Source organism: Mastigoproctus giganteus, chromosome 6 (genome assembly GCF_048544385.1).
Source record: "Mastigoproctus giganteus isolate SK-2022 chromosome 6, ASM4854438v1, whole genome shotgun sequence".
Taxonomy (NCBI): Eukaryota; Metazoa; Arthropoda; class Arachnida; order Uropygi; family Thelyphonidae; genus Mastigoproctus; species Mastigoproctus giganteus.
In genome coordinates this window covers 93,558,366-93,573,255 of record NC_143580.1, presented here as the reverse complement: position 1 = coordinate 93,573,255, position 14,890 = coordinate 93,558,366, and the positions used below count along the sequence as shown (strand labels likewise).

Here is a 14,890-nt window from a genome sequence, read left to right as displayed (position 1 = left end):
AAAAATAATATTTTGTAAATAAACAATATATGCGCTAGTCCACATGATTCTAAAGTAAAAAGGTTAGGTTACCCCCTCCATTTCGGGAGGGTTCAAGCTCCCATGGGATTCAAGTGGAGGTAACATAACCTTTTTTTCACCATTATGGAAAGCGTTCATTACAGCAAGTTACCATTAGGGCTTCTGAGTTCTACTAAAATTATACTAACTCGATGTTATCGTGTGTTGGGTTCGCGCACCAATCAGCACATCTTTTGCCACGCCTGCCTGTCAATCAATATATCGTTCTCGACTTTGCTCCAGACCAATAACACTTATCGTCTGTTTACCGAGAGAGCAGCACTAGAGTGCCGTATCGGAAAACTAATTTTCCGCGTAAGTTATCCGACGTTTCTTGTCGTTCTCGTGTTGGCTTTCTTTACCTTCGCCATTTGGCTATGTTGGTGGTCACAGGCGACGGCTGCGTGACTTTATCTCCCAAAAACTTGGATTTTTTTTGAAAAGCCCTTAATTGTCATCTAAGATAACTTTCTCTTATGTGAAAATAATACATGACAGTGTACATCAAGTAAGCTAGTTGCAGTGTATAAAATCCATAGTCCATAAAAATACCAGCAGAAATGGCAGATAAGTTGCAAAGATAGCTGTCAACAACGTTTACCGAAGGCTGCATTTTTTATCAAAGCATTGCGAATGTTTATGAGAGGTTTTTTCTTAGAAGATAATGCTGAAGAAGAACTGGGTACTAAAGGCCAGTGAGTTTCACTTCTGTGGTAAGTAAAATACGGATACAAATCAGAACTATCTCGATAAGACTGGCATCTTGAACAGATCTCAGCACAGGTTGCCTAGGGGGAGGTCATGCCTGACCAATCTGGTAAATTACTATGACAGTCACTAAAAAATGGACGCAGGTAACAATTTGGACAGAAATATCTAGATTTTAGGAACGCTTTCGATATTTTTAGTATACAAATATATATATTTTGATAAATCTCTTTTTATTCTTTTTCCCACAGATGGCTGTTGTATGAACTCTAAGAAGTCAGAGTTAATGTTAAGGTCTTTCTGGACTGAGTTGGCTAAAATACTGGAGACAGAGGGTTGTCAAATAAATAATAGTAAGTCTTCGGGGTGTGCTAATTAAAAAGTAAGTTCTTCAGGGGTCGATGTTGGGTTTCCTACTATTTCTGATTTTCATAAATGATATGGACGATGGTATGATAACCTGAAGTGCAACGGGTGGTTAATAATTCAAGAGCCTTTGGGAACAGAAATCCAAGGATTTCTGTTCTTGTCTTTTTTTTAAGATAGACGGAGGAGATAAAATTGTTTCAAGGAGAAAAAGAGTGCGGTGCTACGATTCAATCTGATATGAAATTTTCAATACATATAGAAAGGCAGGCTGGAAAACGTCATTATCCTCTATACAAAACGATGGTAGATGGTATTAGAATTTACATTCGGATGTAAAGGCCACACCTAAAATCAAGCAAAGAACTTCTGGAGAGGCTTCAAAGAAGGGCTACAAGATTAGTAGAGTGAAAATCGACGTACATATAAACGAGCCATTCGAGGAACTCAACCATTTCTGCACCTTATACACCACATTGAAGTATTTAAGGCATAGAAGAGGTTGAGTGAAACTGATGAATAGTGAGTTCTCCCTCGTAGAAAAGGCAAGAACTAGGGGGCATGAATATAAAATATCTGTGAATAACAGAAGATTGGATCTCACGAGGTTCACATGTCGCCAGCAGGTTGTCGAACAATGGAATAAGCTGCCTCTCAGAGTGGCAGAGGTAGTGAGTCTAGGTAAGTTCAAAACAGAATTGGATGGTTACCCTGCCAGAATGGGATTAGTATGAATATTGTGTTTAATTTTTTATTATTATTATTTTATTTTTTGTCTGAAGCAGAAAAATTCCTTTTCCATGAGTCATTTGGCCTTACTAATATCTGTGTGAACAAAGCAGATATATCACAACACAGGCAGAAATGTAATCAACTAAGAAAGAAAGCCACTAAATACTGGTAGCGCACCTCATTTTACCACATACTCCAACAGCTTAAAAACAAAACAAAACAAGAACCCTGCGGCCTTCTTGATGAGTTAAGAAAAAGAACTGTAGTATATGCTCTAAAAACTTGTAAAAGAACATGTTTAGATGCCTCTTCTATCCGATCCTCTCCTTCATCTCTCGAATACATACCTAAAAAGTAGAATATTGGATAATTAGATGGCGCAATAGCACCCTTAGTAAACATCTCAAATTTTAAATAGCATCGCATCCTCTTTAAAGCATTTTTTACCGTAAAGTCAAGGTGATGAAGAATAAAAGAAATTGATATAATCACAGTTGTATAACTGCAAACAGTCAGAATCGACTCATTGTGTCCAGATCACACACCAGGAGAAATATAAAATTATTTTTATATATTCCGACACGACCTAATAACTTCAGCGGAGTTTATGACTAATATTTTTTGATAATGAATACATTCATTACCGTATTTCGCAGCCATCTGGACACGAACCGGGGTCAATACAAGCGAGTTTATTACCGCACTCCAGTACTAACTACTCGGCTACGCCAGGCCTTAAAAAAATTCTGTTTATATCAGAAGGAACTCGCAAAGTAAAGAAAATAAGAACATTACAGAACATTACCATATTTAGCACATAGGTTAGAAACATTACCAATTCAAACGCGTCTACTAATGTCCTCCTGTTTGATCACTTGTCTACGCTGGATACAAAGTTACTCACATTTTGACTTGTTAGGATATTCGGAACCAATACAATGAACGTCATGGTTAAGACGATGCCAGATTGCGAGAAAATATGTGATTAGATGCTATAGGAACAACATTGGAATTCAATCAGACAACATCTGCACTTTTGCATCTACACTAAAACATGTTTTGCTTTCTATATTATTAACTTTAACTAATTACAAACTACGCTTGTATTTGCAAAAACCTTATTATTATATATATCTAATATTAGTAGTGGAAAATGATGCAAGAAAGCAAGCTTATATAGCATCAGACAAAAGGAGGAAAAAAAAAAAAAAAAAAAAACACTTCCCATACACCTATAAATCCCCTTCAATGGCTGTTCCTCGAATATATTCAAACCACCCACTTCATAACAACTGATGGGAGTGTGTTCCAACGTTCATCCACCCGCTGGCTAAAAGCAAAATTTCCGCATAGCTGTCCTATTATAAACCATCCTTCCTCGATTTGAATTTATGCCCCCCCCCATGCGGATAGTCTTGGCAAGATGAAAAATCTGATAAACACTGAGAGCTTACTCAATCTATTCAATGCCTTAAACACCTCAATCAGATCTTCTTGCAGGTGCCTAGTCTTCAGAAGCTGCAGTTTGCAGAACGAGTCTTTCCTGGTTAGAGCTGGTATATTTTCATATACTTTTCTGGTAAATTATAAGAATATGCATATTATAAGACTCTATGTTTATTTATCTAACGTTTAAGTTGTTCTAAGGAAGAATATTCCAATTCCATTTTGTAAGAGTGGATCTTACATGATCCACTCTTACAAGACTCTGGTGTATTTGGGTCTCGGCGAGCGAAAGAGTAATTAAAGAAGGTTTAATTTAGCGTCAATGAAAATATTAGTATAAATTTAAGTGTTCTAAGTGATAATGCCACTTAGAACAACTCGAAGTTTGACAAAAGGGGCGATTAAGAGCTCAGGCATAGATAATGGTGACTAAAAGGTTCACTAAAATTGACAAAGGGACACCACACCAGAAATAAGGGCAAGTCAGGAGCCTGGCATAAACCAAGCAACAGGAAGGGCTTAGTGGTCACATCGAATCAGTGAAGGCCCGTGACAAATTTGTGGAAGAGGGCTGCTGTAAGCGATTCTCAGGGAGAGCTGTAGGGAAGAAATTTTAAAAACAATAAGAAGTAGCGATAAAGGATACGCTATTCTTAGTAAGAAAATTGGAGGGAAATAAAAGTTAAGAAAAAGGAATTCGACGTGATTGATGGAAAAGATCAGGGGATGAAGGACGAACGAACAGAGGAGAAGAAATTAACATGTGATTTTGGGGGAAAAGGGAGAGGGTGAGATATAGAGAAGTCGGAGTGTTGGTTGGAACAAGGTCGGTGATGTGAGAGAAGCAAAAGAAATAATGTTAGTGAGTGAAAAGTTAAGATAATTATGTGCCTTACAGTGAGAAAGAATCAATCCCCAAGTAAAGTGATGTCCCTACGGAGAGATGGAATCCATACGAGAAGTGAGAAGCTGGTCCTTATTTGTCTACCTCAATCCACCAGCAGTACAGCCTACTAAACTAAAATGATGCCCATCCAATAGATATAATAATCGCCAATCACCAGAGCCCCTTCAGAAAGGTGGAAGCAGCAGCAGTAAATATCCAAAGGAAACACCAACTTAGGACAAGGCAAGAGCAAGATAGAAATAAAGTGGACTGTTACTTTCATGCTATATAAGCCACAAAGTAAATTCCAGGATATATATATATATATATATATATATATACGTGTGTAGGCCTGAAAAGTTGGGCAGTATAGAAAAAAGGAGTGTATCAGCGAAACTGAATATTGTAAGACAGCATAAGTGAATGTACTAGAATTAAAGTACTTGTATGTTTGTATATATGCATATATTAAGGCTTTTGTATCTCTGAGTAATAGATTGAGTGCTTTAGGTAAATGAATTGTTAAGAGAAACGATTATGGCCAGATTCACACAAAGGGAGATGGTTATGTCAAGCATCCGAGCATAACCCGATCAGTTAGCGTTAATTAAAAGGATAAGGTAAAGTTGCGACAATGTTAGGGAGAGTAGAGGCAGTTAATGCTTTATAGATGGGGAAATTTTCGTAAATTAAGAAACCTGACACTTATAGGATGTTTTGCGGAGCGAAGGTAGAAATTAAGGTAGACCCCAGCTTGTTACACACCTCTAGCCAATATATTAAGGGTATTTAGAAATAGAATAACTGAATTCTGTAATGAAACTGAATTGGGATGGCTTCAAGAGTAGAAGATTCCCATAATGTTAGGAGAAATTATACATATATTAGGTAAGGTAGCCTAACCTGTTATAGGGCAAGAATAAATAGTAGAATTGTTAAAATACGCCTATGTTGTTCACCAAGAGAAGGTAAACCCAATGATATAACCAGATTAGTATCTACTGGTATAATGTTTCAGCTGTAATTTGTAAATATTATACCTATGGAATTTATAATAGTGTACCTGTAAATATTACGACATGTATTAAAGCTGTTTCAAAGGTATTATAAATTGTTGTGATTATTCATTGACTCAGATACTAGCTTGCCGTCATAATTAGGTTCTATCAGGACCGAGGAAAATCACAACGCCCTCCAGACCGGGAAAATTCTGATTTAGTTTCTGCAGTCAGGTAGCGTATGTGGGTATCTGAGGTTTGCGGCCACTTCTCTTTGTTACTGTTCACCTCATGTAATCGAGTAAGCAAAAACAAATCAAGATAAATATACAAAATAAAAGAAATAAGACCTCCACCTCCCATAGTTTGTCTATAACACCCTCAGCAGGCTATTGCATGTTATATTTTATCATGAATGAAATAAAACAAAATAAGAATCAAATATCCAGAATACATGTTGACTGATATTACGTTCAGAGGAATGCATTTTAATTTGATTACCCTAATTAAGATTATGCCTAGCTCTTATGACGTCTCTTATTTTTCTTTTTTTCATTATATTTTGGGATTCTAACTTAATCTTCTTCAGCCTTTTCACGATATCGTGTTTTAGAGTTTGAGTTTACACGCCTTTTCCTGCCATAATCCGTTTTATTTAATCATTTGTCTGATAGTTGAGTTAATGCGTGTAATAATAAATATATAACAAGGTGTAACTTACAAAAATTTGCTGTCTAATTCAGTTCTTGTGTTTTTCGAGCTGGTGCTAGCAACTGTTTTGGTACACTACACTGTATCATTGTACTGGTGACTCTAGTCCTGTATCCTGAATATATGTTTACTGTTATACCGGCGTTTTGTTTATCAATAATAAAGATTTTATTATTACGATGACAGTAATCAGAATTATATTTTGATTAAATAACTGATTTTTAAGAAAAATATACAAATTTGAATTTAAAAACTTCTGGAACTTCCTGTGAACTTCGAAAAGCCTCTCTTAAATTTTATAACTGGTTACAACCCTGATTCCACTGACATTAGCCAATGGGAACGTTTCCCTTTTTGAAATAAAAGAATCAAAGAATCCTTAAGGACAGATACTTTTACCAGACACGATATCTTAAGAGTCACAGGGGTCACTTAATTATATATGGACTGGATTTACTACAAATAAATATAATTAACAACGAGGGAATATATGGGTACTAGCTGGATAATGAGAAACAATTCGTTCCACTAATTTCTCTTTTAATGCTTCTTAAACGAGCAAGAGAATAGCTAACTTGTTTTCACAGGAGTAACTAGAAACTCAATAGAGTGTGTGTAATGCAACTACACAATATCATTTTTCTCAATTTGTAACAATCTGAGTTAATGTTCTGAATTATGTTCTATGATTCAATTAATTTTAATTAAATGTGGTAGTATATTCATAAATTAAACTTAAAACATTTCAATTTGCGAATATACTACCATATTTTACGTTAACCTTGTGTTACGAAGGATTTTAGCAGAAAGATCTGATTATTTATTTATTTATTATTCCATGCCCTATGTATATAATATATGCAAATACTGCCATGTAACTCTTACCCGTCTCCATCTTCTCTCCAGGAGTTATTTTTGTTCAATTTTGTTGAGTTTACTATCTCTGGTATTTCATATCTCACTTCTTCCTTTCTTGAATACCTGCGTCCGTAACCTAGTAAAAAATAACAGTATATGAATATTCCAATATAAGTTGTCTTAAAACACAAATAAGCAAATAAAAACCATTCTGCAGAAAACATCAGGAAATTGCGACAATATTAGTTCGTTTGCTAACAATTAAATCATTTACACAGCGAAGCGTTAGCATAATATACATTCAAAAGATAACGTGATAGGTCCAAAATTTTCGTTTTAAAATGCTTTAAAATTACCGATTCAATTCTAGTCTTTCATACCTTCGATATACAAAAGAAAAAACATGGTTATAAGGATTGATCTGTTGCCCTAAAGATGACGACAATCTGTATCAGCCTTTAATACAGATATCTATCACCCAAGAGAATTCATGTTTAGTCGAATATCACAAGAATACAATTTAATGCTTATGTTGAATGCTTAATATTCAAAACATCTCCTCAATTCAACAGACATGAAATAATATTTGTAATTTCAGCTCACCATGAGATATCAAGTTTACGTATCTAATTAGCGAGTCAATGATTAAGGGAACCAAATATAGTGCTCGTAAATATTAATAAGAATATTTTGTTTTTTCTCACTCATAATTTTCCAATTTTACTCTGTCGCTTTCTGATTCAAGAGACGAACTTCTCTTCAGAAATCGTTCTTGATATGGAAGAAACAAATTAAAAATGGCCAATTCACGGACACGAGTCTCTTACTTAGCTACATTCTGTTCAGACTAAATTGGAGTTTAAAATATCTCATTAACATGGGTGTTCGAGAATTTTTATTGGTGACTGCTGAACAAAGCTGGGGGCTTCTGTATTCAGAATAGAGCACGTCTGAAAGAATAACAATGCGAAGTTATTGGATGTAATCACATTAGATGAATAGACTGAACTATGTGGAATGAAATTCGTTGTATATATTTCATTCATTATAAATTTTGCAGAGACAAGAAGTGAAAATACAAACCTCTCATTGTGGATGAATGTGCATGCTGTATATAATATGTTCAGCTCTTTAGCTTTTCACTGAACTTCCCTATGTTTATACTATGCAGCCGATTTGATACACCAGCAATTTAATGTGCCCATTGTAGATCTGTATATCAGTAACGTAGCACGCCTAATTAATCGATGGAGTTTCTAAAAATATTAGCCCCCCCCCACTTTAAGCTTATTATTATTTCTGGAATCATATAGCCAAACAAAAAAAATAATTAAATAATTTAAAGTTTTATTTACATTTAAGCGCGAATGTGGATATGGAAAAGTTTGATGCAAGGAACTAAACGCTCAGACAAAAGTTAACCTCCTTATGCAGAGGTGTAAAAAATTTTTCCGCGTGTTCGCTCTACAGACAATTCAGTCTTGGATATGCCCAGTATACTTACGTGGTAGTGTAGGATTGCTTTTTTGCTAATTTAAATAGCCTAAACTCCGCAACTAATGATCCCCGATGGCTTTACTGCAATTGCATATTAATCTAATACTCCTTTAGCAATTCCTTCTTTAAATTAAACGCAATAAAACCGGTTGTGATGACAGTTTTTCTATACTAAATCTCTTAAACAAGTTAGAGAAAAGTAAAATATGTATATATTTTATCTGCCCAGACACGATAGGAGGGAGTATATGATGAGAGCCTTGTCGATCAATTCGGCCCTGGAGAGATTGTGCAAGGCTCAAGGGGTAGAATTTTTCTCAGCCTGGTCTGGGCTTATTAACAGGAGAGGCTGCTTCTACAGGGATGGGATACACTTAAATAGAAATGATGCAAGAATATTTGCTGACGCTATCGAGGCAGAGTTAGGTGGGTTGGAAAACTGCTAGCTTGGGAGAATACACGGACTAATAGATTAACAGCGACCGCTGGCAGAGGTACAAGTGATTCTTGCACTACTATTGAAATGCAATTGAGCAGAACCCTGGAGAGCAAGGCAATGGGGATTTCCAGGACTGCTGGGAGTCATAGTGGAACAAGTAAATGCATGGGCTGGGTTAGGGTAAATAAGAGTAGAAACAGGTGAGTGTATACTTGCGTGTACACCAATGCTAGGAGTATAGTTAATAAATTTGATGAGCTTGAAGTGCTAGTCAAGGAATCAAAGGTAGATATTGTTGGGATATCAGAGACATGGTGTAACACAGACATAAGCAGTGCAGAATTGGAATTTGGGGAGTACAATATGCACAGGAAAGATAGACAGGACAGGAAGGGAGGAGGGGTTATGCTGTTAGTTAAGAAACACAAAATCTAAGGAAGTGCATCCAATTGATTTTGGTGGACAATGCAAAGTTAAGTCTGTTTGGTTTGACATAGGCACTGGGAAAGGAAAAATGAGAGTAGGTGTGTATAATAGGCCTAATGAATCTGGTGAGTATAATGAACAGTTGGGCAGAGAAATAGAGTGGGTCAGTAAATCAGAATGTCTTATAATGGAGGATTTTAATTTCCCAGAGATTAACTGGAATTTGTGGGTTGGTCACTGACACACTAGCAAGGCTTTTCTGGATTTATTGGATGATTGCTTTCTACATCAGCATTTTCGGGAGGCAACTAGAGGGAGTAATACTCTTGATCTGATTATCAGTAGTGATTCTTCATGCATTAAGAATCTGCAGACAAAGGAACCACTAGGTGGCAGTGATCACAGTGTGCTGAAGTGGGATTTACAAAGAGGTAACTACCATTAAGGGTAAAGTGAAGAGATTTTGCTTTCGTAAAGGAGACTACGGTGGTCTGAGACAATATTTAAATTCTATACGGTGGGACCAACTGATGATGTTATCAACAGCAAATTCAAAATAGAAGCATTCAAAGAATTAATCTTGGAAGCTTTTTTTTTTTTTTTTTATGAGAACCCCAAACATGAAAAGTATCAAAACCTATAGTACTTAGTACCGTGCATGGGTTGAAGGAGAAGTATGGGGAGAGGGGGATGCCAGAAACTTTGCTCTAGAGACTAAAACATAGGTTTCACCACTTCAAGCCTCCAATAAGCAAAGTGGTGGTATTTCACCGGTTGATGGATGAAAGTCATCTACCACTAGGCGTTTCATACCAACTAAGAAAAATTTTCAAAGATATAGACCTAAATGGATGTCACATGAACTAATTAGACATGTGGCAGAGAAGAAAAATGCATGGGATACACATAAATTAACAGGTGACACAGAGGCCTACGGCAGATATAAGCTGGTCTGTAACCAAGTCACAAAGGAGGTTAGGCAGATTGCGAGAAATATTTGGCAACGAATGCAAAGAAAAAAAGAGCACGAGTTCTTTACTTATGTAAACTCTAGACAGAATGAACCAGAGCTTTAATGCTCAATACGTTCTACGTTGATATTAATATTTGTAAAATAATAAGAGGAGTTTACCTCAATATAGTACGTAGAACACTTCCGTATGATACTCTCCAGAAATTAAAACGAAAAAATCGAAAAACTTACATTAGAGTAACAAATAATTTAAAAAATAATTAAAAATCAATTTAACACAATCAAAAATCAATTTAACGCAATTAAAAATAAGAAAGTACCAGGATTCGCCGCGTTTTCCTTTGAATATTCGTGTTAATCAACATGCGGCCTCAGTTCGTGCTTCTCGTTCAGCAGCATCAGAATTAGCTTTTTTCATGCCATTAACGAAAAACATACTTTTTTCTTTAACGAGGCCAAAATAATTAGTGTCCAACGTAATTATACGTGACTATTAATTGGAGAAACCGTAGAAATTAAATTACACAAAAATTCTGTTAATATTCGTCGGCCATATATCATCTCCGATTCGTGGGCTTTTACGCGCATGCGCGAAGACAAATGATAACTATTTAAGTTTCATACTCACCCCTATTCGGTAATTTTCATTCCTGTGATCACGACATTCGGTCGAAAAGTGTTGTCAGCTTCAGGAAGGAACATCGTTTTGCAATTTTTTTCGTTAAATTTCTTTTAATTAATTTTATTATTTTTAACTGTGTTAAATTGATTTTTAACTGTGTTAAATTGATTTTTAACTGTGTTAAATTGATTTTTATTGTGTTAAACTGATTTGTAATTATTTTTTAAAATTATTTGTTACTCTAAGGTAAGTTCCCCGATTTTTTCGTTTTAATTTCTGTAGAGTATCACACGGAAGTGTTCTACGTACTATATTGAGGTAAACTTCTCTTATTATTTTACAAAAATTATGTAAACTCTAGAAGGAAGGGGTGAATCAGATTGGTCCACCAGATATTGATGGTTCAACTGTTGATGATCCTGCTCAGATAGTTAACAAATTAAATGCATATTTTGCATCTACATTCACACATTAGGAGTTATTCAGGGAGGGGAATGCTGGAGGTGTATTAAACTCTGGCAGTAATCTAGATAATCTTATAATAACTGAGAGTAAAGTGGAGGAGAAATTATTGAAGATAAACACAAGAAAGGCACCTGGGATGGATGGAATCCATCCAGTTATATTAAAGGAGGCAGCAAAGGAAGAAAGCAAACCCTTAGCCATAATTATGAGAGCTTCCTTGGACTCAGGGGAGCCCAGTCCATGTACCGATGGACTGGATATGTGCAAATGTGGCCCAAATCCAAAGACGAGAATCAAACGGAGACACGGGTAATTACAGACCTGTTAGTTTAACTTCTGTTCCATGGAACTTAATGGAGGCACTGGTTAAAGAAGCATTGCAGGATCATCTAGACAAGACTTCAGTTATCGCTCGGACACAGCATGAGTTTGTTAAGGGGAAGTCTTGTTTGACCAATTTTATTGGATACTATGATGAGGAACTGGATGCAAAGAATAATTCTGATATCATATATTTGGATCTTAGAAAGGCTTTTGATACTGTTGCACAAATTGGAGGCAAATTGCTGCTATGGATAAAGGGATGGTTGAGTGGGAGAAGACAGCGAGTAATAATCAATTGATTGGATACTGCTCTTCGTGGACTAATGTAATTTGTGGAGTCCCCGGGGTTCAGTTTTGGGTCCATTATTGTTTTCTGTATTCATTAATGATATCGATGATAGTATATCAGGCTTAATGTCTAAGTTTGCAGACGATACGAAGGTCAACAGGGATGTTAATGACACTAATGACGATACACTGCTGCAACAGGATCTAGAAAATTTGAGCAGATGGGCTGAGATGGGGTGGCAACTGAAGTTTAACATTGAAAAATGTCAAGTACTGTATATGGGAAGGAGTAACCCCAGATTAACGTATCAACTGTGTGGTACTACACTGACAGTGGTAGAGAGTGAAAAGGACCTGGTAGTAATTGTGCAGTCAGTTATGAAGTTTTTTGAGGAATGCAGATGGTCTGCAAGAGTTGCTCAAGGTGTCTTGTCAATGACATAGAGGAATTTTTCTAGAAGGGTTAGGGACGTGATTATCCCCATTCAAATAAGGCAATGGTCAGGCCACACCTTGAGTACTGTATACAGATCTGGAGGCTTCATTTTAAGTAGAGCTGTTGCAACGAGTAAAGAGAAGGGCAACAAGCTTAGGAAATGGAACAAATGGGTTGCTCTTATGAAGAAAGGCTTAAGTTTTGCAAATCACAGTGTCTGGAGACTGGCACCTGCGAGATGATCTGCCTTGAATGGTTTTAGCATGCTCAATGCTGATGGGATTTTTCGTCTTGCTCAGAATAATCGCCTGAGAGGGCATAAATTCAAATTTAGGAAAGACAGTTGTAGGATAGATGTGCGGAAGTTTGACTTTAGCCAGCGGCTGGTTGACTGCTGGAACAAACTTCCATCTTCGATGTAGAAGTTGATAACTTAAATTCAAGGCAGAACTAGACAAACAGTTGGAACGATTGGATGGGTGAAATAAGAGTTTTTATTTGGCTGATGCTATATAAGCTTGCTTTCTTGCATCATGTGCCTTTGCTAATACTAATGCTAATATTTAGAACTTTCGAAAGTCCAGTTGTAATCACGGTTTCTGGCAACTAATCTGTTCTGATATCCGAATTAGACATGTTACCGCCCCAGTTCTAACAGTGAAGTCTGAACACTGACATTTACCAATGCTTCTATCTAGGTTCGAAAATAGAATTGATTGAGAAGTTTCTGTACATCAGTTGGCAATCCCGCTCGCAGTTGTCGTTCGTCACGTTAGAGTATACGACTGTCATTAAGCACTTTAGGGCTATAAAAGCCTTAGGTTGCGAAATTATTAACTTACATGTAAGTTAGTGCAAGTGCATTATTTCTACACGCAGCCAGCTACTAAGTAAACTAGGAATTGGCATCATTGAGTACACCTTATATTGGGAATACCTTCACAATGAGTTACCATGATACTGCACTACCTCGAATAAGTAACGTTTCACCGTGAAGACTACTGTTACTTTTTCTCGGCGGATACCACCACCCAGACAGCACCATTTGAAAAATGGCATGGGATAAGAAACTGTGTTATCCAGGTACTGTTCCTATTACACTTCGGAAAGCAAAACAGGTGTAGGAAAATGTTAGTAGGAAAAGAATGTTGCAAATTACAGTCTGGAGACGAGGAACCTGCGAGGGGATCTGATTGAGGTGTATAAAGTCTTGAATGGTTTGAGCATTCTCAATGCTGATGGGATCCTTCCTCTTGATCAGAATAATCGCCTGAGAGGGCATAAATTGAAATTGAGGAAAGGTAGATGTAGGATTGATGTGCGGAAGTTTGCCTTTAGCCAGGTGGTTGATTGCTGGAACAAACTTCCATCTGTCATAAAAGTTGATAGCTTAAACAGATTCAAGGCAGAACTGGACAAACATTTGGAGCGAGTGAATGGGTGAAATGAGAAGGGTGTGTGTTGTTGTTTTTTTTTTGGCTGATGTTATATAACCTTGATTTCTTGCATAATGTGTCCTTGCTAATGCTAATATATTTTTAGCATAAGATACGAGTAATATGTAATATTCAATTATGGAATAGATATAAATTAAGAGCCTTACCTTTATGACTTGTGGGATGGTATATTTCTGCTGGCTGCTCATACGGAATATATCTCTTTTCTGTCTAAAAGATATTTATATTTAAGAATATTTTATTGGTATTAACTTTTAAAATTCTAAGCGAAAATTTGTACTTTTTTTTATTAATTTTATTTAAATTTATTTACACACAAACAGCATATCATCTTACCAAAATGCATTGACACACACAAACTGTATATTCAAGAAAACCATTAAAAAGGTATATATGTTAAGTTTACATTTTAGACAAAAATATGCAATTTATGTCACAAAAAATGGCATCTAACAAATAGCATATATCTGAGGAGTTAACAAATACAAGATTAAAATAATGCGAATTTTTAAAATCAGTAGTTAATGAACTGATAAAAAGTATTTAGTTTTCTTTGTTTTTTTTTAATTTTTAAGTACATGAGAAATGTCAATGTGTTTTTTAATCGTATAATATCGCACAAGATACTCAAGGACAAAAGCAACCAAAAGAGAACCACAGTCTGAATGCAATGATCAGGATAATGTGAGAAAAGGGGAAGGGGGAAAGTTGGGAATAAAATACGCCAAAAGTAAGAAAGGTATTGAGTCTCAAAAAAGTATTGCGTCTCATATACCCTTGAAGATAATGAAATACACCCTTAGAGATACTAATATTTACTGTTCAAAGGTAACTATTTTAGCAACTGTATTTGTATTACACCATTTAACACTTTTGGACATGTACAAATTTAACTACGTGTGTGTGTAAGTGTATCTTTATCCAAGTATCTCTAATAGGTAAAATATATCCGCTTTTTAGAAGTGTCATTGAAAGACTTTTAATGAAGACAGGAACCCGATTTTATATTCACCGCGCACCCTTCACTTATATTATTTAAACGTTTTCTTCATGAACTTTGTCCGGTTGCAAAGCGCACGTATAATTAATATTTTACAAAAAGTATTATGATACTTGATATTTTTCGGTTTTTATTCCATTAATATGAAATCCTATACATATATACGGCGAAATTTCAACACGTGAACAAAGGTCGCTA

The 14,890-nt window shown here is 35.9% G+C and overlaps 1 protein-coding gene across 2 annotated transcripts in view; it reads right to left on the bottom strand.

The window, feature by feature from the left end:
* LOC150084464 (cell adhesion molecule Dscam1-like) overlaps positions 1-14,890 on the bottom strand; it is a 616,978-nt gene that overhangs the window by 41,933 nt on the left and 560,155 nt on the right. The window contains exons 23-24 of one of the 2 annotated variants that reach the window (XM_090376089.1): positions 13,839-13,902; positions 6,793-6,901 (exon numbers count right to left, since the gene is read on the bottom strand). In XM_090376089.1, the coding sequence (XP_090232215.1) occupies positions 6,793-6,901; positions 13,839-13,902 (173 nt within the window). The remainder of the gene's footprint in view (positions 1-6,792; positions 6,902-13,838; positions 13,903-14,890) is intronic. The other variant, XM_090376090.1, reaches the window with a different exon arrangement.